This window comes from Castanea sativa, chromosome 3, assembly GCF_040712315.1.
Source record: "Castanea sativa cultivar Marrone di Chiusa Pesio chromosome 3, ASM4071231v1".
NCBI lineage: Eukaryota > Viridiplantae > Streptophyta > Magnoliopsida > Fagales > Fagaceae > Castanea > Castanea sativa.
Window position 1 is genome coordinate 54,506,749 of NC_134015.1, and position 25,106 is coordinate 54,531,854.

General features: G+C 30.6%; 1 protein-coding gene across 1 annotated transcript; it reads left to right on the top strand.

Annotated features, from left to right (window-relative positions):
* Positions 1-1,919: 1,919 nt before the first annotated feature.
* On the top strand, positions 1,920-4,907 carry LOC142629435 (ribonuclease 3-like). Its single transcript, XM_075803426.1, has 3 exons — positions 1,920-2,120; positions 2,226-2,381; positions 4,213-4,907. Exons 1-3 carry the CDS (start codon positions 2,019-2,021, stop codon positions 4,633-4,635), a joined length of 681 nt encoding a protein of 226 aa, XP_075659541.1. The 5' UTR covers positions 1,920-2,018; the 3' UTR covers positions 4,636-4,907.
* Positions 4,908-25,106: the final 20,199 nt, after the last annotated feature.

A 25,106-nucleotide genomic window follows, 5' to 3' on the forward strand; every position in this document is an offset into this window, starting at 1 on the left:
CAAGAGTAATCATTCCGAGAGAGGCCAGGGAAAACAAAATCCATGATAGTTTTCAATTATGAGAGCAATTACACCTAAAATGTTATTATTTCTTAGTGAAAACAATTGCATGAGAATATGAGATTCCAGGGAAAAACCCACATCGCCGTCCAATGTGTGCATCCAATTGGCATGTAGGAACGTGTCAAGAGATTAATAGATTTGATGCCAAACAAAATTGACTTGCACGCAATGCTGTGAAACCAGCCTGTTCATCCACATATATAAAAAGCATTAAATTGATATAAATGCCTAGTCAAAATAACGTATCGAATCCATTTGATACAAGAAGATAAGCTTGAAAGCTTTCACATTAATTAATAACTTGAAGGAAAATCTATGGATACCATTGCTCACTTATGAATTTAAAAGCAAAAAAAAAAAAATATATATATATATATATAGTGCATTTTTATCATTAATTAGGTTCTCAAAAGTTGATTCTCAAAAAAAAAAAAAAAAACGGTTCTCAAAAGTCCAATTAGAGGGGACAATATTATAAATGGACCAGGACAGGCACATGGAACTTTCCATTAAGATGTGGAAAATTTAAAATGAAACTTAGAGGAAACTTGCTTGCTTTTAATTACTTTAATTAAGTTAGCATTAGTCAGTTACCATACGAATATATACGAATATTCGTATGGTAACTGATTAATGCTAACTTAATTAAAGTAAGATTTATCCTATCAATAACCTTAAGGAAAATTACACAAAACCCTTCCTCTAGATCTAGAGGGTTCTAGTTTTAAAACTAGAACCCTCTAGATTTTGATCTTAACTCTTAATTCTTTGTAGTATATAGTATCTTAATTCTTTGTAGTATATAGTATTTTATGTGTAAATATATAATTGTGCAACGCTTAGCTCTCTTGAGTTTTTGAGTATAATACAAATTTTATAATAAAAATAAAAAGATAAAAGGGTTTGTCTCCAAACATATCTGGAGACTTGGATTCCAAGAAAAATGATGCATCTCGTCATTTTCCTATTGATGGTTAAAGTCCAAAACTCCAAATATGCTTGGAACCAAATTTTGTCCATTAAAAAAAAAAGTATTATACTCAAAATTGACGTAACAATGATTGTTAATGGTGTCATCTGAACAATACACATAATAAATTTATTAATTACTTTTTTTTAATATTTTAAAAGTTGACACATTAATTTATAAAGCCTATATAGTTAAATTTAGAAAAATTTATATTTTAAACCTTATAGTTATAACAAATTTTACCTTATAATTCCAAATGTAACAAATTAAAATTTTCAACAATACGAAATCTCAAATGCAATGTTATTCCACAATTAAATTGATGTATTGGGGTTTAACTTGTTACTTTTGAAATATTATCGTTTAATATATATTACTATTGAAAATATTTGATTTAATTTGTTATGCCCCTAAACTATAGACTTTAAATGTAATTTACGCGTAAAATTTATATTCGGTAACACCGCTCTTGTTTTTGAAATGGGGTATTGTTTTGGTTGGTTGGATTTATTTTCACCCAAGAGGTAAGAGATCATGAATGAGGTAAGACATCATATTCACATTTATGATTTATCCACCGGATGATCGATAAAACTAAGGCTTCTCTTCCACCTCCCTAGCTAGCTCTTCATTTTGGCATTGAATATGAAGGAAAATACCATAGACATTGTTATTAAACAATTAACTTCAAAGCAAATACAAAAAAGGGTAAGACATAACAAACGTGAGAACGATACTCACGTAAGCCAAGACAATAAATTAATAATGAAGATCGATAAGCTACAAGCATATACTGTCTCGGATATTCTATCCTCAAGGACCTTAACCTTTCCTTTTTTTTCCCTATAAATAAAGCCTAAACCTACTCATCTAAAAGAATACAAAGCTTTAAAGTCTCTTTAACCTAACCCTAGCTAGTACATTCTCATTATTCCAAAGCTCACAAACCAATCCCCAAAGAGTTGTTGAAAAGAGAGTAACAAACATGGAGCTCAAATGGTCAATATTGATCAAGCTTCTGATAGTGCAATATCTATCAGTTCTTTGTGTTTCCCAGGATTTTGATTTCTTTTACTTTGTTCAACAGGTTAGTCTGGTGTTGCTCTTACTTTAACACATGCAGTTTTCTTCAACGTAACAAGTTCGTTTCCCTCTTTTTTCTTTTGGTTTTGAAAATTTTTTGTTGACACAGTGGCCAGGAGCATACTGTGACACAAAGCACACATGTTGCTACCCTAAGACTGGGAAGCCTGCAGCAGATTTTGGCATTCATGGACTCTGGCCTAATTACAAGGATGGATCATACCCGTCAAACTGTGATCCAGACAGTGTCTTTGATAAATCTCAGGTATATTACTTTCATTTTTTACTGTGATCTGATCTCTTACAAATGAAAAAAAATGGTTGAAGTTTAATTCAAATTAATTACCGTTAACATGTATCATTTTTCATTTTATTTTATTGTACTTTTGATTCTCTCTATATATATATATATATGTATATATATATATATATATTTTTTTTTCTTAAGTACCTTTAAAATATGAGTGAGACCCTTAGTTTTTAGGGTTAATTAAGCATGTCAAAAAGTAGCTGAAAGGTACGGATATATCTAGATCTCGATCAAATATCCAATATTTGAAAATTTTCATTCATCGATGAAAGAGAAAAAATAAATCTGGATGAGACATTTGAAAGAGATAAAATAAATCTGGATGAGACATTTTATCTTATAGATAAATGTCCAAATCTAAGTACAATGACATTTTTTTATTATAATGCTCGGTAATATATATAAGATGAAAGTTTTATATATTCTTTATATATTACTTTACTCCAATCTTCATAAAGTTGGGCAAATCCCATTAGTTTGCTTTGTGACCATCATAGGCAGGACCACACCGTTCCCTTATAAGTTATATTGTCACGTACCAAATGGCAATAACCCAACTGAGCTACCAAGTAAAAGTTTGATTGGGTGTCCCTATTAGCTTTTTGTATCGTCCATATATATTTTCTATTTATATCCAAAGGTAAATTTTTATAATTTATTTGACATTCTCCATGGTCCATTTTGAGCAATTCTGATTGTAAAAATATAATACATGATTAGATAACAGAAAAATGGTATTTAATATATATATATATATATATATATATATATATATATATATATATATATATATTACAAATTAAATCTATCCTGCTTCAGGAGATGGTGCAAGATTAGGGATATGTACATGAGGGTCGAGCTAGATTGGGTTTAGAGTCTTTTTGAACCCAACCCAACCCAACCCAACCCCTCAAGTTGAAAGTTTTCTAACCCAACCTAGCTAACTCACGGTTATTCTAAAAGTCAACATAACTCAAGACGTGTGAATCAATTTAACCGTTCTGTCAGAGTTACTTTATCAATTTTAATAAAAAAAATAAAGGTCTTCATTCAACTATTTAAACTCATTATTTTGTAGATGATTAGAGTTTACATAATTTGGTTTAATATTATTTCATCAAAACCAAAGCTCAAACATCAAAATAAATCAAATTAACAAATGTAAACTAAATCCCAAATTTCAAAATAAATCAGAGTCCAACGAAGTTAATATATATATATATATATATATATATATATATATATATATATATATATATATATATATATATATAACTATTAACAACATATGTTAGGTTGGATTAGTCAAGTTGAATTTTTTTTTTTGGATATATTTTATAAATAAATTAGATTAAATAAATAAAACCAATTCAACTCAACCTATCAACCCACTAAAAAGCAATATCAAAAATCGAATTGGATTAGTTTGGGTATAGTTAAATTGGGTTGGTGGGTTGAATGTACATTCTTAAGCAAAACCTGTAGTGACTAAAATGCGTAATCATCCCCTCCCCAAGATTATGAATAAAGCTAATTAATGTCACATGGAAGCCAATTTTCTTATCACTTTCAAGAACCCACATGAAATACATTTTCATACCAAAACCATTAGTAACAAAGAAATCGTTACAAACTGGCATGGAACTTGAACACCCCTCCACTGGCACATTTTGCCTCAAGTGTAATTTATGAGGTATTGTTTATTTTGTCTAGTCACGAGTTTAACACAATTCTTAACTTTCTATATATTGTTTTTCACGTTTTCTTGATATAATGTCTGATGCAGCTCTCAGAAATCATGAGCAGTCTGCAAAAGGATTGGCCATCACTTAGCTGCCCAAGTAGCAATGGCTATAGGTTCTGGTCACATGAATGGGAAAAGCATGGGACTTGCTCAGAGTCTGAACTTGACCAGCGTGAGTACTTTGAAGCAGCTCTCAAACTGAAGGAGAAAGTAAACCTCTTACAAATCCTTAAGAAAGCAGAAATTGTACCAGATGATGGATTTTACAGCATAGAAAGCGTTGTAGAAGCCATAAAAGAGGCAGTTGGTTTCACCCCTGGGATAGAGTGCAATAAGGATTCAGCTGGTCACAGCCAAATTTACCAAATTTTCTTGTGTGTGGACACTTCTGGAACTGAAATCATTGAGTGCCCTGTCCTTCCAAAGGGCAGATGTGCTTCAAATGTCCAGTTTGCTAAGTTCTAGAGATCAGAACTAGAGATTGTGGTCAATGAGAAGGTATTATGTGCAGCCGATATATGCATCATCTCTCTCCCAACATGTAAGTTCCAAAATTTTAAGTTGTCCACATGATGTCAAAGAAATCATGCATATGGTAAATGTATGAGATAATTATTGTTGGCTAAAGTTATCTGAGGAATAGTTCTCCTCAAAATATTTACTTAGTATCATTTCTGTTTAATTGAAAAGAACTTGACGACCAGGTTACTTTCTGTAATAAATTAATTTCCACATAATTCTTTCCGCCAATATTGTCACTCTAAGATTACTTTCTATAATAAATTAATTTGCACATAATTAATTTATGTGGAAAAGAAGTTGACGATCCCAATCTTTATGTAATAAATTAATTTCCACATATTTCTCTCTGCCAATATTGTCACTCTATGATTAAGATCCTCATGTTTGAGAGATGAAACATGCAATAAATTATTGATTAGTTAAGATTCTAGAAGCAATTTTCTCACATTCAGTGATTCAAGTTAGAAATTAAATCAAGAATAATGCTACAGCTACACAAGAGCGGCTCTACATAAAGTCTAGTGTGGTCACAGAACCACCCTACCAATATTGTCACTCTATGATTAAGATCCTAATGTTTGAGAGATGAAACGTGTAATAAATTATTGATTAGTCAAGATTCTCGAAGCAATTTTCTCACATTAGAGTTAGAAATTAAAACAAAAGTAATGCTACAACTAAACAAGGGCAGCTCTACATAGGGTCTAGTATGGTCACAGGACTACCCTAACTTGGAAAAAAAAAATTATGTATAAATTTTAAAAATTTATGATTTTTTTATCCTTAAAAAAACTTTGGGAACACCTTAAATATTTTTAAGCCCAAAATAATTAATCTTTAGACAAAATTTGGCAACAAGCTTGGTTGTAGACTGAGATTGCAACTCCATACAATATATTTTTTTTATTAGATGTGAATTTTAACAAATCCAACATTTAATTACATTTTCTTCTTATGTTCTCCATTCGTACAAAATTTCAAAAAGATTAAAGATTAATAATTATGTCATCAATCAAATGTTTAAATTTTGAGTTTTTTTAATCTAAAATTATACATAAAAATATGCTTATGGATCAAATAGTAAATAATATCCAATTGGCATTAAATTTGGCATGTGTTTTAAGAACATATTGAGCATGCAATTCAACGGTTAAATTTTCAAAATATTTAGCAATGTTAATTTGTATAGTGAGAGTTGTAGCCTTAGGCTACAACTAAGTTTGTAGCCAAACTCTGTCCTTAAACTTTGGTCCTCTTAACAATATATTAGGGTCTTTACATATAAAAAGAAAAAGTCCAAGAAATTTTTTTTTTAACTAAACTCTTGAAGATATGTAGCTTGCAACATTGATTATAAGTTTTTTTTTTTTTTTAGAAGATTGATAATGAGACTATCATGTAAAGATTTTAAAATATGAAAATTCATAGAAGGAAATTGTAAGATTTTATGTGTGTGCATGTGTGTGTGTGGGATTTTTTTTTTTTTTGTCAATATATGAAGTTCTTTTTTAATTAGATGTTTGTATAAATTAAGTTTCTTAATGACCACCCTCAAAAAAATTCTTAGAGCTACCACTGCAGCCACAAATTATTTTACCACATTTTATAAACTGTTGATGTATCCAACTTTTTATTGGTTTTTATCTAAGTCACCATTAACATTACTTTTTTCATTTACTGATAAACACTCACCACATTAGTAGTTTGTAATAATTTTTGTAAAAAAGTTTGTATCTCTAGCGTTACTCTTAAAACAATTTATGTTTGTAAAAAGGCAAAGTTGTGTAATTAATTCAAATAACCAATGCTCAAAAAAGAATTTCGAATAACCATTAATATTTTAGGCTTATAATAAATTTAAGAACCGTGCAATACTAAAGTTTTAAGCTCTAGAAGTCTTATAAAAAAAAAAACTCTTGGGATCTTACAAGGTTACAACTAAATGACATTTCTTGTTTCTCTCCAAGTGGAAAATCTGGATTCAAATCCTCCCTCCCTCTCACTTATTATGTTTTTAATTTTGAATAAAAAAAAAAGAAGAAAATGTTTAAGCTCTAGGATGCCAATGCCCAAGAAAATGAATTCATGAATCTATATATGTTCTAGCTTCTTGGGGTGAATAAGAAGATTATGCCTACACTCTACACTATTTTTAGGCCTATCTGTGGCTGGTAAGAATGTTGTATTTTAGAACATCAGCAGTTAGAACTGAGTTTTTTAAGATGTTCGAGTCTAAAATTCACCCTAATGGGTCATTCGTTGGCCGCTTCTATTGTTTTTTTTTTTTTTCTTAAACAGTAAAATAATGTAAGGAGTGAGAAGAGTAGAAAATAATTCGAAAATACATTCTTTAGTGAAAATGATTAAGCTTTAAAGTATTTAGCAATAAATTAATGTTTAGTAAATATAAATGTATCCAATAGAATGGGAGAGAAAATTATCTTGGTGATCATATCGACAAAGAAATATCCCATTTTTCTCTTTGCCAAAAATAAAAATTTTACTCTATTGAATATTATACCAGTGATGATTTTTTTTTTTTTTTTTTGGGAAATCATATCAGTGATTTATTTCTGATGCTCCGTACCAAATAAATATTCGTGCCCATGTAAGATTAATGTGAAGCCCAAAATTCTCATAAGCAAGATATGTGATGCAGTAATGGTTACAACTTACAAGTGCTCTTTATTCATGCCATATCAATGTGATAACAGAGAGAGGGTGAGAGGAAACTAATCATAATTAATAACTTACACTAATGAATGAATAATGAGAGACGATAGGAATTCATAACTTTCTTGTACCACAAACTATGCCACAATTTTTACTACAAATATTTGTATGTGTAATTGTGATTAGTGGAGAAAAAATTGTGGATTTATATGAGAGTGATTGACAGCTTGTTATAATCTACTATGTAAGATAGTTATGGTAAAAGTTATAGTTTTATTTGTAATACTAGAACTACTCAGGAATTAGATGAAGAGCAAGAATAAAAAAAGGGCATTTCGTTTGTGCTGCTAAATGAGGGAAGACTCAATGTTGGACTTGCTGATGATAAAAAATGAAAGTTTTTTATGTGTAAAATTAATTGAAACAGAGAGTTTGGTAGGGATGAGTTAATGTTAAAGTTTAATGTTATCTTAGTCATTAGCTTAGGCATTCGTTAATAAAATCCTTATTATATTAGTAGAATTGGAGGCTTTGGACAGTGAAACTCATGGGAGATCCAGTTGCATTTGTTTTGTGCTAAGTAAGGCAATTTGGTTAAATGGTTCCGAAAGTTCGGATTTGTGTGAAAATACAAGAGCTTGTTTAGACTCCCAATAAAAAACATGGCTCAATTGCTTTTTTTCTAATTTAAACTAAGTGCGGAATAAGAGTAAATGAATGCAAACAACCGATAAAACTACCCTAAGCCATATTCATCCATTATCAACAATAAAAGATAAGTTTAAAGAGTGGGGAAGAAGGATGCAAACACAAAATAATACTGAGACGTGTTATCAAAAAGGAAACCGAAAAACTCGGCGAAAAACCTTTCCACCGATCTCCAAGTGGTAAATTGATCCACTAGAGAATAAGTTAGAATACACGAATAATAAAAGACCCTCCAGGCCTAGTCTACCCAATATACTTGAGCCCTTCAAGCTCCTGCTACCAACTAACTTCTCGGAACCTTGTCTTCTCTACCTTTCCCAAATCCCGCAATTCAGCCTGATTGCATCCACTAATGATTGGCTTCTTCTAATGCTTCCCAGCAACACCAAAACCTCACTTTACACTCAGATTGGGATTGGTAAGTGTTTGGATTATCAACATTTCAAGAATTTGGATATGAAGAGGTAAAAGTAAAGGAAAATCACAAATAAATGTGTAGATGATTGTGTGTATAACAATCTCTAACTCTCAAGTGTATTTTTTAGGGTTTTCTCTCTGAAAAGCACTCCTTACAATATGTGAGTAATGGGGGTATATATAGTGTAGGTAAAGACTTGGTAAAACAAAACTTGACAAATTAGCCAAATAGAATGTTTCACGAGTATTTCGCGGAAAGGCCTTACCCACGAGACACTCGCAAAAACTTTAGGCTATCATGACTCTTCGCATTCTAGTCATGTGCTCTACACGTGGCTACTTTGCGGGTTAACTTCTTGCGAGCTTCTTGCAAAATTTACTTGTTCTTCAATTTAAGCATGAGTCTTCACACTCTCTCACACTCATCCCTTATAATTAAAAAAAATCCACAAAAATACAGAGAAAATGATTGAATAAAATTACAATAAAATGTGGTATGGCATTAAAGCCAACACAAAATAGTTTTAAATTACAATTTTACATGTTCAATTTGGTTTATTACTATAAAGGAAAGGATAAAGTTTAGCTACAACTCCACTTGATATTTTTTTATTGGATGCGAATTTTGACAAATAAACTATTAGATTACTTTTTTTTTTTCTTAGATCTTTATGCTTGCAATATTTTCAGAAAATTAAAGATCAATAACTATGTCATCAATCAAATGTTTAAATTTCAAATTTTTGTAACCTAAATTATGTATATAAAATAAGATTATGAATCAAATAGTAAATAAAATCTTATTAGAATGAAATTTGACATGCTTGTTAAGAATATAAAGAACATGTAATCCATCTATTAAAATTTTAAAATATGATCATATTTTTTTTAAGTGGAAATGAGATTTTTTATTTATTTATATAAGATAAAATTTCTACTCTAGTCTACTTTAAGTGTATATGTGTGTGAAACTCTCTCCTGGAAACTTGAACCCCGGCCCTTACCCCCCACATCCCATTACTTGTGGAGTAACCACCGCTCCAAGGGTGCACAATGGTAAAATGAGATTGACAACCCTTGTGGTTGTTAAATGTGTGGGTGCAGGACAATGAATATTAATTGTAATTAAGCCAAAATTAAAAGCAGATTTAAAGCCGTGGGCCTAAGCTTTTATATCCAACAAGTGTATGAGTTTTCCTCGTGCACTTACCTTTTTTACACACATAACTATCATGGAATAATGGACTTGCAAAAAACCCAAGTCCATTTCCAACCTCATAGAACCCAAATTAATTATGTGAAGAAAAAGTCCTCTCTTTCCCTTTTAAGTCACAACTTCCACGATTTTCCTTGAATTTAAATATGGGGTTGTTCCATACATTTGGATTTCATCTTTGTGGTTAAATAAGATTCATAGCTAGGCTGCGTGATATATGTGGCTCAAAAAAGTGTCCTCAACATGTTCAAATTCATCAATGGCCAATGTAAATGTGCCCATTGCTCCACCATGCTCAAGTGCTCAATTATGTACTTTGATCGTGCATGATTTGTCCAAGCATATGCATATCCAAGTTACAGGCGCCAGAAGCAAAAGGTTTTCAATATGAGCCCTTATCCAGTGCTCCTCCATTTTCAATATAGACGTTACATTTTTCTCTATTTTTTATCTGGTAAAAAAATATTATTTTACTTATTGATTATAAATAACTCTATTGGTTAAAATTTGGAGGCCTTTTTTTTTTTTTTTTTACTTGGGACCTTAGCCCTGAATACACACGTACGTAAAGTTGTGTAAAAAAATTTTAAACTGATTTTGTGACGTGATTAAAAAGATTTTACACAGTGCGTGTAACAAAACACTACTCGAGGATAAGTTGAATGAACTTCCTTGGAAATTCATTTAGTTTAATAGTTTAATCATGGTAATTCCTCTATCTGTAACCCGCAGGCTGCAACAAATCAATTACTATAATACAATTGCCATACCTTTTTCTTTTTTTCTTTTTTCCTATTTCAGCAGTAATTTGCTTCTTGGATTTAACATTTTTAAAAAAAAATCTAGGACTATCTTGGGAAGAGAAACAAAAATCAGAAAGAATATTTGTTTTCAACTATCTATTTTTGGGTCTGTGGAGTGAGGAGTACAAAACAAAACAAACAAGAAGCTAGAGGACATAGGAAAGCAAAGTAGACGATGATAGACATCATAAGAAGCAGGCGCTTTGGTCATGTAAATCCGGGGTCTCGAAATGCATTCTTGAAGTTAAGTTTGATGATTTTATGTTTAAATATCACGATTTATGTCTCTGTGTATGTGTTCCAGGTGCGGAAAGTTAAGATTTTTGTGAGAAATGTATACAAGTGTATACAATTCTTAGGGACTAGCTAGGGTTCTTAGGGTTCTTGAAATTTTATTGGACTCTGTGCATATACAAGTGTATATGGTAATGGTGCATATGTATCTTCTGTGTATACACACTGAGAGTTTGCTTAGCAGAAAGCCTGAAAACGTACATATATCCTTGAATGCATGTTTATGTTTGATTATGTTAATTTGATCCATATATCCTAATGTATATACATGATTTCATGATTCTTTATTATAGTTTTTTGTCAATAGCATTTTTTTTTTTTGTGAGGATCCTACTTAATAAACCCTTCTCTAAATTTGTACATACTAATGAAGGTTAATCATTCGATCAAACATGAGATGAGATGATTAACACCTTCTCATACTACATGACTCCGAACCTGACTATTTTGGCTATTGCGTAAAAGCATAATAATTTCAAATTGCGTCTTTTATAGATACATAAATTTGCATATAAATATAATTAACATCAATAATATAACTTTTTGGTTAGAACTTACACATTAAAGTATAAAATAATAGTTCTAAAAAATATATAATGTATACAAATCAATTAATTTTAGATAATTTGAATATAAATTTCACTTTTATATATCTCACTTTTATATATCTTAACATATGCTTTGTAAAATAAGAAAATAATAATAATAATACTAAATAAAAATTTCATTTTATTTTTAATTGAAAAAATAGAACATGCCCCAAATTTGCAACCATGAAAAATCATAACCTACTTTATTTTAATTGAAAAACATTCATGCATCCCTATATCCATAACATTTTAAATACAAAAATTAATGGATTTGTTTTTGGAAGAGAAAAGACATTTTTACTAAAGTGATTTACTTATACAAGACAAGCTTGTAACCCCTAGTTTATCAAAAAATAAACTTGTAACCCCTACATACGCAAGGGTGTAATTTTTGTTATAACTACAATTACATACATACCTACATACATATATGTATGTGTGTGTGTGTGTGTGTATATATATATATATATGTATGTATGTATATGTTCATGTATGTGTTTGTGTATATATGTGTATGCATATGGAACTTTTTATCTATTAAGTAATAGATTGTACTCTTCCATAGTATAATTAGTATTACGTAGAAGTATAATAAATTTGAATTTTTTTTTTCCAATAAGTTTAGATGCATGATTTGTATATAGATATAATTTATATAAAATTGGTTCTCAAAAAATAAAATAATATAAAATTAAAGTATAGTGTGGAGATAAAAGGTCTAGAAGTATATATTGGGCAATGGGCCTTGTCCAAGGACGCTTAGTGGTCCGAGAACAGATGGACGATAGGGAAGACATAAAAATCGAAGCGGCATGAACAAACCATGACTATGTAGGTTTGGGAAGGTAGTCCAAGGAGAAATGTCTCCTTGACTCAGTAAGGCAGAAGTCAGAAGGATTAGTCTGCTCTTAAGGGCAACACTTCAAAAGTTTCTACTAATAAGGATAAACATCAAGGAAATATAGGACAGAGGAAATCTAAGAAATATCTAAGGAAAAGTTGTCACCACCACATTAAATGCTCTGCAGCTAACCCTCTGGCCGCATTAATGTGGAGGTGATACTTGAACAGTGGTAAGCAGCCTTGCAGCTACTCCAAAAGACTTCAAGAATGTGCTGATGGGATAAGGATCAAAGCCAACAGTTTGACCTATACGTGGATGGTGGAGATGAAGAAATGAGGGATATATAATGGAGAAGGAAGCCCCTTACAGGGGGGCTATCTGAGATTTGAGAGGAAAAAAAAAAAACAGTGTAGTAACAAGAGTTAGACTTGTAACCAAATTCAAAAGAAATATATATAAAAATCAGTCTCCTCTAATTGTGCCGAGGACGATTTTCTTTGAGACAAAACTAGTTTATTCTTGTTTTTTTGCCATCTAGGCTCACTATAATCACTATCTAATTCATTAAAACTTAGTTTTCTAGCCCACTTTCTACAAATTCATTATTTTGGACTCTTTGGGCCTAAATCCTTTTCCTTTTGGGCTTAGGCTCCAAACAGCGTCCTTACAGGAAGGAAACTTGACTTGAAATTGGAGGGCATTGAAAATCTTAGGAAAAAAAAAATTGACTACAGTACAATTAGAAGATAATTGTAATGCAATTAGAATTTAACTTGAATTCTTGATTGAAATTCCACTTTAATATATTATATGTTATTTTTGGAAATAAATGCTTTAAATACTTATAAAATTAATGAGTTATATAAAATGAAAATGCTTTGGATATTATATTTAATATTATAAAAAATTAAAAATAATTAATTAAATGAGTATAAATGAAGACCTTGATAAATTTATACCTATTTTAAAAGTTTAATTAATAAAACAGAGGAGGGTAGGAGATATTTGAAAAATCAAAACTTTCCTCCAAAGGTTTGGATGTAAACTTTGTCGGTCTAAATAATGCAAGTAAATTATTTCACCTAAGAAGCATACTATAATTTTTACAACTTTTCTATGGATAGACAGCTTATTTCACATTTGTTATTTTCAATTTTTTCATAACTACTTTTATTTTATACTACTCACTACATGTTACTTTAACAAGATGTAGACAAGTTGTGTCACCAAAACTATTCTATTTTTTTATGAATGAATGCGGTAGGTTTTTATTTTATTTTTACATGTGTCTTTATATTGTTGAAGAATGTTTTCAAATTCCCATGGAAAAAAGAAAAGTTCTTTTATTTTTCCTTAAAGAGTAATGCTACTATAGCCACAAACTATTTTATAATATTTTTACAAAATGTTGATATGGCCAACCTCTTATTGGTTATTATCTAAACTCATCATTAATATCACTTTTTCATTTACCAATAATCACTACAAAACACGCGGGTCTTAGGTCGCGTTTTTTTCAGCCGCGTTTGCAGGTTCGTTTGTGCTTAGACAGCCAGGATTATGTTTGTGCCCAAATCCTGTCAAGGAAGATCAATCCAAGGGTTTTTGATATTGATACTTCAAAAGAAAAGAAAAAGCCTAAAGAAGGTGACAATCTTGTTGAAGAGGCTCCTGCTGATATACCATTTCTATTGGAGTTGAAGCGGATTTACTATGAACTAATGTTAAGGTAGAGTGGTTCTTGCATTTTCTTTCTTCACTGCAACTTTTAATTATTCTTTCCATAAATTTCTTTCTGCCTCTTTTCAGACGTTGATTCCTTCACAAAGTTTTTATTGAAAGTTTATACAATATCAATTAAAATCTTGAATCCTTGCATGCAATAATCTTTTGTGGCTCTAGTAAATGTTAAAGCTTTGTTTGTTCTGGTGAAAGTATTTGGTAACTAGTTGTTCAACTTGCCTGCAATTGTACCTACTTTCTTATTGATTGAATATATTAATGACCTAATGCTAAATGGAAAATTCCATACATTATTATGGTACTGTTTGTCTTCTTTCTACAAGAATATCATATTGATCACTTGGACTTATTTGGCATTGCCACTAGTCAAGTTGGTTTTAGCAGTAGTACTTATCTACTTTGACCACTATGATATAGTTTCTTATTTGGTTCATACCATTTGATGTCATGAAAGCTGTTGTAGAGATGATTAGAGATGCTTGACTAGATTGATTTCCAATGTGAATGAAAAGTGACAAATTAATGGTTAAATTAATTGAAAGCTCGTTATATTCTAATTTTTTGCTAGCAAGTGGCATCTGATATATGGGACTTGGTGGTAAAAATTCCTTCTTCTTTTTTTTTTTTCTTTTTCCTTTTATTTATTTATTTAAAAGAATGGATAATGCATTTGTGGGGTATCATTTTATTTAACTTTCTTTATATGTGATAAAAGTTTCCAACAATCCTGCCTCTTTGATAAGTTTTCATATATAAAGTCCTGATTGCATTATCCAGGTTACAAAATTTTATTTCACAATTAGAATCCTCTTTCTATTGCTAATCTTTGAAGTAATAAAAATATTAGGGTGAAAAAATAAACACTTAGCCACATTATTATATATGCTTTTGACTCTATGATATTTAGTCATGTTGAGTTTCTCATAAGCCATCCATTCCACCAATTATGCGCATGTCAGTTTGCATATTTCTAGTTTCTGATACAGTTCGAAAGACTTTCTGTAAGTTCTATGCATTTTGATAATCCTTATAGTGATACACAATCCTAAGCTAGTTAAAAACAGTGTTCCATAACTAATAGGTAGTCAAAAACATGTGAATGGTGCTGATTGTCAAGAGAGATTTCCATGATTTAATTCAAAAAAGTATTCAGGAGTTATAGCTGCGTTCAAAATGCAGCTATAGTTGTGGGATAAAGCTGCGTTTTAAAAACGTGGTCATAGTGATGGCCTGAAGCTGCGTTTTTAAAACGCGGCTATAGTCCTGGCCTAAAGCCGCGTTTTTAAAACGTGGCTAGAGTATGTCCTATGGCCACGTTTATAAAAACGTGGCCATTGGTCTTGTCCTATAGCCACGGTTGAAAAAATGTGGCCATAGACCCCTCAAGCCTATAGTTACACATTTTAGGCTACGGTAGAAAACGTGGTTTAAAAAAAGCGACTATAAACCAAATTGTCCTACAGCCACGTTTTTCTGAGCTATAGCCACGTTTTAAAAACGTGGCTATAGAACCTTTTTTTTTTGTAGTGATTAATCACTCACCACATCGGCAGTTTGTAAAAAAATTTGTAAAATAGTTTGTATCTCTAGCATTATTCTTCTTTAAAAACAAGAGAAATGATATGTCCACAATATTTTCACAACAATTTTACAACAAATTTTAAGGGGCAAGTTGTTACTGGCTGTTATTATTGGGGCAAAAAATAATCTTAGTGTTAGATTCAAGTTTGAATCAATAACAATTAACAACTAACCACTTATGAATTGTTGTAAAAATATTGTGAAAATGTTGTGGACGTAGCACCTCTCTAAAAACAATGCCTTAGTTTTTTTTTTTTTTTTTTCGGAAATATATTATATAAGTAACATGAATATTCTTTTAAAAACGTGAATTTTTTTATTTTTGAAAAGGGATGTCTCATGTTCTAATGTATTTGGAAACGTGGTCTCATTTTTGTTGGGAGATGCATATTCTTTTCCTTGAGAGGCATGCAATATTTTTATTATATATGTCTTTCTTTTTATTTTTTATTTTGGAAATGTGACCTAATTTTTATTGGAAGATGCATATTAATCTTGTTTGAAACGCATGCCGTGTGTCTATATATATATATGTCATTTTTTTAGATGCTTATCATAAATTTTCTTCTAGAAAATATTCTTCTCAAAAAAGAATTCTGAATATAATATATTTCAAAGTATGTGCAAATTCTTGAAAATTGAGTCAATAAAATTATTTTCAATAAAAGTTGTAAAATAGTTGTGGGGGGTAAAAATGCTTAAATGCACGTTTGGGCCTTAGGCCTGATTAGTTAGTATAAGTCTGTTCAATCAGAGTCTTCGAGGCCCAAAGGCCAGTCCGCGCTACAAGGGGCAGAGAAGTTGTCCGAGGAGGAGTATCTCCTCGGATGGGCCCAGTAAAGGCCATGGGATGTGCTAAAGGATTTAGAGACAGAATTCTGGAAGATCTGTTGGGTAAAGGCGTGTTCCAAGCACTCGTTAGAAGGAGGAATGAATGAGAAATATCTGAGGAAAAAGCCGCAACCATCGCATTAAAGGTCCTGCATCTACCTCCTTGGCCGCATTAATGGAGAAATGACCTCTGAACAGTAATATTCAGCCTTCCAGCTATTATTTGAAGACTTTAAGAAGGTGGTGGATGGGACAAGTATCCATGAGGAAAATCTGTGTTACATGTGGATGAAACAGGGAAGAAGAAGAAGGTTATAAGAAGACGAGAGAGGAAAGAAGAAGGGGGACCTCTTTGGGAAACTAAAAATTGTAATCTTTTGCTTAGAAAAAGAAAGGTCATACCAGTGGTCCTCGACTTACGTCCGAGGAGAGTTTTTTATCATATTCATCTATTATTTGCATAGATTGCGGCCTTCTAGATGTTTATCAGTTCCCCAACATCCCTAACCTAAGTTTCAAACTCATACTCTACAAATTTCATTGTATAAGGCTCTTTGGGCCGAGCTCATCACTCGTTTGGGTCCGGGTACAAATTGTGCACTTACAATAGCTAGGTACACTCCATTTTGTGTATTATTTATATTTTTTAAGATAATAATAATAATTGTGAGGTCATGGATTTTGGAATTTGGCCGAGAGCATGTGGTTTTGGCCGAGAAGCATGAGTAGTCCGAGTCCGAGGAGTACTATCTCCTCGGATAAAGCTAAACGCAAATCTGGTATAGATCCTAATGATCAAGGATGACCTTTCAGGAAGTTCTAATGATAGCAACGAGCATCATGAACGTATAAGAGGGATAAGGACTCAAAAATATCTAAGAGAAAACTACTACCACCGCATTAATGAGGAAGTGACTTCTGAACAGTATTATGACAGTCTTACAGCCACCCTAGAGGACTTTTAGAGGGGGCTGATGGGACAAGTATCAACATAAATTATCAACTGTCCACATGTAGTCCACGTGTAGGGTAAGGATGAAGGGAGAGATGTAATATAAATAAGAGTAGAGATCCCAGAGGAGGAGGAGGATGAAAAAAGGAAAAGAGAAAGTACTATAGCAATCTCAACAACTCCAGTAACCATTGTCATCCAATATATACTAGAACAGAGCTCCTCGGACTGTGCCGAGGACAAACTTTCTCACACAAACCGAGTTCAATTCTTGTTGGCTCATCATCCAAAAGCATATTAACTGTTATCCAGGCACTAAAACCTAGCTCTTTGACTCACTCTTTACAAACTTATTGTACTAGGTTCACAAGGCCAAGATCCCTTACATTTTGAGTTTGGTCTGAAAATCGTGTCCCTGCAATAATAATAATTCGATAGCTGGGAGGGGCACGTGATGTGAGCGATGAATGTCTCCATTGAAAATGCCATAATGTCCCAATTGAATTATAAAACTTTTAGCTTTTGTATCTCATTCACGTGTGGATCTACTATTAACAAATTTTTTTATTTTCTACTACTCACAACTTACTACTTTTATAAGTTGTGAAAAATGTTGTATCACTAAACTTACTCTAATTTCTATGAAAAAAAAATGTTGATAGTTTTTTCTGGAAAATGTGTCTTTATTTTTTTGAAAAACGTGTTTAAACTCTCTCAAAAAATGCTACTTACTTTTTTGCAAAAATTGACAATTTTTTTTATTATTAAAAACAGTACATATATTTTTATAGGCAAATATGATTTAAAAATAAGTCACGTGAATTTTCTTTTGAAAACATGCTGTTTTTTATTTTATTTTTTATTTTTAAATATTTTCTTAATTTATTTGAAAACGTGGTCTCCTTTATATTGGGAGATGCATTATTTTTTAGACGCATGCCATATTTTTATTATATATCCTTTTTTAAGATACGTTTAATAATTTTTCTGAGATATTTTGCCTTTAAAAATTATGATTTGTTGCATGCCATACTTTTATTATATATATTTCCATTTTTTAGATATATATCATAAGCTTACTTTTCTAGATAAAATTTTAAAGCATGATGATTTTCAAAATCATATACTATATAATAAAAATTGGGTTTAGAAGTGATTGCGCCAAATATTTATTTGTTCTTATTAACTACCGTTAGTGTTATATATTCTAAAATTTTTTTAAAAAACTATTGTTTTACATTTCCAACAGCTTAATTGTTTTTATTAATTTTTTTTTTTTAGTTTTAAACTTTTTTTTTTATAAGATAGTTCTAAACTATTTGATTTTACATTTGGTTAATAATATTGTGATAGACACAACAGTATATACTTTTTCGTTTTCTTTTTTTAAATCTATCCTATTTGATTTTACATTTAGTTGATATGTTATTAACAATTTTTTTTGAATATAGGGATCTTTTGTTCTTATCCAACCTACAATTTAGGATTTGAAATGAAACAACCACATTAGCATCAACTCAAAATCTATTTTGTCTCTAAAAAAAAAAAAAAAAACCACTTAAGCACTAAAATATCTTTTAAGACTCCCACTTGTAATTATATAGGTAAAACTGTTACTTAATGTAGTTTTTTTTTTAATAAATTCATATTTAGAATAAGTACTCCCAATCCAAGTGTTAAAAATCGAAAAACCAGTAGTTCAATTGATTAAAACTGAGAATCGGACCATTTTCCGGTTCTTGAACTGTTCCAATTTTTAAAACGATACTCTCAACCCAAACTTGTATTTTCTCATTATTAAGTAAGTACACCAAATGGAAGAAATTGGATCAAATAGACTGAATTGGACCTAAAGGACTGAAATGGACCAAGTTAGACCGAAATAGACCAAACTGCTGAATGAATTGAATTAGACCTAATTGACCGAATTGAACTGAAATAGACCTAATGGACCGAATTAAACCAAAATGAAACAAAGTCGACTAAATTAGACGAAATGGACCGATTTAGACTGAAGTGGACCGAATGGACTAAATAGACCGAATTGGACCAAAAATGTGCAATGCACAGGACTACTACTAGTATGTTCAAAATTTTGAAAATTGAGTCAATAATATATATTTTATTTGAAAACTTAATTGTTGAGATTTTCTAAATTTTGGTAAAATATTATTTTGTCATGAACCAACTCCCAAGGAAAGGGTTATCACATTTACACTATACTTTAAAATGACTAATTAAACTACAGTTGGAGTTCCCTATAAAGGCTATATAGAACTCTAGCTAGTTCAACTTAATACATGACCAGTGTGGGATTCAATATATGTCCATGTAACATACATTCATAAAATATAATCTAATCTAAGTACTTTTTTTTTTTTTTTTTTAGAAATAATTACAACATGCTATTAACCTCGCAACTCAAATATTTTCCCCCTAAACCCCAAGCACTTTGTGTATTTATGTTTAGAACATTTTCTTGGAAATACATTCCCATTTCCCACATAAGGCAATTTTTCCATATGACCAGACAACCCGTACTACTTAACAAAGGACGCTCCTGTGTTGCAGAAATGTTTTTGAGAGATTTTGGACTGCTGGATTGAAAGGCATGGATCACGTGTGAAAGCTGGCGGGGGGGGGGGGGGGGGGGGGGGGTGGTGTGTCTCCCCCGACCCCCTTTTAAAAAAATACTGTTTTTTGGAAGTGGGCGAAAAATGTTTTATATGATCAACTAAAAATAAACCCAGCCTGTTTGGATAGAAAATGTTCTACTAGAACTTTTACCTATATTTCAGGCTGATTTAAACAGTCTCCTCTAATAATACGCACCAGAATTTTTCTCAAAAAAAAAAATACACAATAAAGTAGAATTACATGTTCAACAAATTATTGCAAATGAACTCCACAACACAAAAATCCCTCTTAAATGAAACTTCTCTCTATTCTTCCCCTCTGTGTTGACTGACTCTTAGACTCTTTTTTTTCCAAATTATCCTTTTTACTCAAATCATTCTCTTTCCTTTTTTTTTCTTTTTTCTTTTTATTTCTTTCACAGGGTCTAAATTTGTTTTTTGTTTTTCTTTTCGTTTGAGACTCTCCTAAATGGTTCCATTTTTTTTTTCTATTTGAGATTTTTTTTTGTAAATGAATTGTTTTATATATAATTATTTCAAATGATATGAAATATTGATGGTTTTCCATGCAAATCAAACAATAAAAAATGTTTTTTTTTCTTCATTTTCGGGATGAAACCAAAGGCACAGAAACAAGTAAGGTTTTTTTTTTTAATTATCTATAAAATTATTCATTTTTCATAAAAAAATTTCCATCACAACAAAGTCTTATAAGCCATAATCACTAATATCATTCACCAAAAGTCTCATGCCCATAGTAGCATTATTTGCTTTTCTCAATAGGTGAATTTAGATCCAAATTCCATCACCTCTACTTATTTAAAAAAAAAAGACAAAAACAAAACCTAGTCTTTTTCACCTCTTAATTACCCACCCCCCAAAAAAAAATGGGTGGCTTAAAAAAGAAAGTAAATGTCTTTGTTACCCTATTAAATATTGATAAAGAATCTTGCACCCATCCCATCTTCAATCTGAACTTTGAAGCATGAAGCTAATTTTAGCCCATAGGGCCAGTTTGCTGGAGAAAATTTAAACTTCAAAAGATAAGGAGGGCCCCCATAGCCCAGACAATGATTGGAGAAAAAAAGGAAAAGAAAAGCTTAATAATAGCCCAAGAAATATCTTCCATCCAAATAGTTAATTGAGGCCCAATGAGATGATGTTCAATAATAAGAAGGTCATATTATGGGGGTTGAGAACTTGAGATGACCACTGCTCCAGCTACCAAACGGTCGGCGAAATAATTCAGCTTATCTCACATTGATATACCTAGTACTATAGGTCTACAGATTACAGACTCTAGGGTCTGTTTGGTTAGGCAGAAAAAAAAGGTGTTGATGGGAACCTACGGAAGGAAAAAGGGAGATGATGAATTGAGTTTTCATCCTTTTAGTTGGGTGGAAAATGTGAGTGGGAAGAAAAGGGTGGATTTGGACCACCAAAGCTTTGTACTTTCAAATTGGAGGAGAAAATGGTGAGAAAAATGTGTAAAGAAATTTTTTTAAAAAAAGATTTTTTTTTTTGTTGATAATTTGATAATTACAATGGAAAATAGTGATTTGCATTCTAGATATTTTGAAAAAACTAGAATGTGTCAACTAGTGACCTAAGAGGCAAGAACAGGGTCTATCTTTAATTGCTTTATATATATATATATATATGATGGAGAAATTTAAACTTTAGCTATTTTTATTAGAAATAGTAAGAAATACGAGTTATAGTTCTCTTAGCTTTTTGTATAATTTTAAAGCATAAAAGAATTAAAAGAATTGTATAGTTTTAAAATAATTACAATCCTTTTTTTTTTTTTTTGCTTAACACAAAAATCATAATAAAAAAAACACTAATAAAAAGAAAAAGAATGCAAGAAGTTTGTGAGGTGTCATAGAAAATTGTATGTCTACATAGCTTCACCAAATTGACCTTGACATTGTGCCGACCTTTATTTCCGTACATACTTGCACAACAACAACGTGTACCCAAACCAAAAGGGGGGGACTACACATTATATGCCCCTCCCTATATTCACATGAAAGCCTCCTTAAATGGGTGTCTTACTCATTAAGAAAAACAAACAAATAAATATGTGAAAGACCCATTTACCTCTTTTCTTTTTCTTTATTTAACATAGAGGTTCATTTGTTCCTATCAAAAAATAAAAATAATAAAAGAGGTTCATTTGTTCCTATAAAAAAAATAAAAGAGGTTCATTTGTTTAGGTGGATGGCATGAATGTATGTGTCAAATCCCATCTCTCTTTTTGTCCACTCTTACACGTGCCCCAATTGTTTTTGACTATCTGATTTAACTATTGATTGTTTCATGAAATTGAAATCCACAAAGAAAAGCAATTTGGTCCCTTGTGTTGTGTTATTTTTCACCAGCAAAATAGGTAGGCTGTCGGTGCCATTGTTTGTTTAACATAGGAACCAATGATTAAGTGGCCCATAACTCTAGCATCACCAAAATTATTAGGAGGACATATTATGATTAGTGAAAAATAACATGATATATGATATAAATCAATAAATAAATAATGTTAGTCAAATCCTAACTTATTAACTTAACAAGTACTAAAAAAAAGACTATAAAAAATTATCATAAATCTAGAGTCACAATTTTTCCATATATGTTGATGACACGAAACAAAATTAACACATAATTATTTTAAAATATGTATAGTGTCCAACTGTTTGTATTGTATTTTTTCATAAATGTCAATGACAAGATACGAACTTAAAACATAATTATTTTAAAACATGTATAACGTTCGGTGTCCGTGTTATATCTAGTGCATTTGAGTGCTAATCTATTCTCAACTAGCACAATCTTAACAAATTAGGAATAATATTATATGCTTAACATTATTAAAAAAAAAAATTGGTATGCCTAACTAGTTTTAAAAATGAGTTTGTATATAAAGTTTAATGTTGTCTGATTAGGTGGCTTGTTTGGATTGGATTTTACTTCAGCTTTTGTAAAGTGGAGTGTCTGCCTCTCTCCATTATAACGTGAGTACGTGACTTCCTGTTTGAAAGTCACCTTTCATCCGCAAACAACGCCATTATCTTTTCTTTTTTTTATTTTGTAGTACCTCGTAATTGTACAAAAGCAGTGAGGATTTCATTGTAAAAATCTATAAAATCCAGCTGTTTTGGCTTGGCCTTTCTACATTGCTACAGGCCTTGGCCAGCAATTTTGTTTTTTGTTGTTGTTTAAACAAAACTAAGACACAAGCATTGTTTGTTCAGATTTGTGTTATAATTAATCCACATGTTGGTCTGGTTCTTCCTCATTAGCAAATCCATTCCCTTTGATTCTTCTTTGTCTTAAATGATATCACTCCAAAAATTTATATTTACCAAACAATGTTGCAGTCCATTTATTAGAAGGGTTGTGTTAAGAGGCACCGTGAGGTGCCCGTTAACAACACATTTTGAGTAATTTTTTGTGTAGTCTTTTTTAACTTTTGATAATTTTTCAATTTTTGACAATTTTTTTAAATATCTCTTTTAGCAATTTTTTTGATAGCTTTTTTTTCTATTTTTAAGTTAAACACAATATATCCTATCATATATAATCATAACATTACAATAAATTTCCAATTGGATTGGATTGTGACATGGGTATTAGAATCGATTGAGTATAGTTTTACCTATACTTTAATATGTGATATGACAATGTAACATGTTGATATTAAAGGGTGTAACCATGGCTTTTGAGTGGAGTTGTAGTGTACTTTTATGTTAGAACTCATTTTCCTCTCCTTTGTATGTGTGCCCATGTTTGTTTCTCAAAAAATATATTAGAGGGCGTAAAACTTGAGTTTTACACTATATCTTTGTGAAATTTAATCTTTTATTGAAAATGGTTTATTCTTTTACTTTATAATGCTAAGTTACTTGTATTCCATTTAACTCAACTTATAATTTTTTTTTGTTATCTAGCAATTTCACTTACACTAAAAAAGTAATTTGCATCAATAATCATCACGGAGTAATTATTCTAAAACAGACACTATAGATTCAAATCTAATTGTATTTAGAAAAAAAATGTTAATTTATCTTTTTCTATTTTTACACAAGTTATGTAAAATAAATCAATAAAAATAAACTCATCAAAACACACTCAACAATAAATCTAATAATTTTGTTAAGAGACTCGTAGTTTAACTAGCACTTTTTAGTGTTTCTAACAAATATATCTATGGTTTAAACTCTCTATGTCTTAACTATCATATTATCAACAAACAAAAAAAAGTAATAATTTTTTTTCATAATAGTTAACTTTAAGTGTTTTGATTACCATATAAAATTGATATTATTTTAATCAAAATTTACCAACTTTAACAAATTATGAATGAATTTATTCTTCTAACATTGCTATATAACAATAATAATGATCATTGTCATGAATCTTATAGTTTAACTACAACCTCTAAGATGTTTTCAAGTCTCAAAGAATACGCCCAATTGCAAAAATTCCCCTTCCCAACTCTCCAAAAAAAGTAAAAAATAAAAATCATAGTAATGGTCGTTGATCACTAGGAAGTAACTCTAGAATTGTTCACAAATGAATTCAAAATAGTTAAAAAATTAAAAATAAGAAAAGAAAGGCATAAAAGTATTTTGCTTCTCCACCATAGATTTCACATTCTTCCAACCACAGCAGTCCACGTCAAAGAGTTGACAAAAAAAAAAAAAAAGAAGACTAGAAAGAATAACGCCGTCCCCAGTTTCAACTTTACTAATAATCTCTCTTTTGTTGGGTTGGATTTGGTTTTTAAATTTAAATTCCCCGCGTAATTAATTTAACTAATCAATATTTTATAATAAAAAAAACTAATTAAAAGTTAACTAATATCCTAAAGATATTAATTTATAATATATTTTCAAAATAATTTTTTGAGAAAAGAAAAAAAAAATCGGACTTTTTAAAATTTTTTATATTTTTAATAAAAGTAATATTAAAAAAAATAAAAATAAAAATTATTAATAAATGCCTTAAAAGGTAAATGTTAAACTACCCATTTAATAAAGAAAAAAATTAAAGGCTGCAAAACCAACTCATTTTTTGCGCAAGTTTTTATACTTCTTATGAAAGTGGCAACTAAAACTGTGCATTAA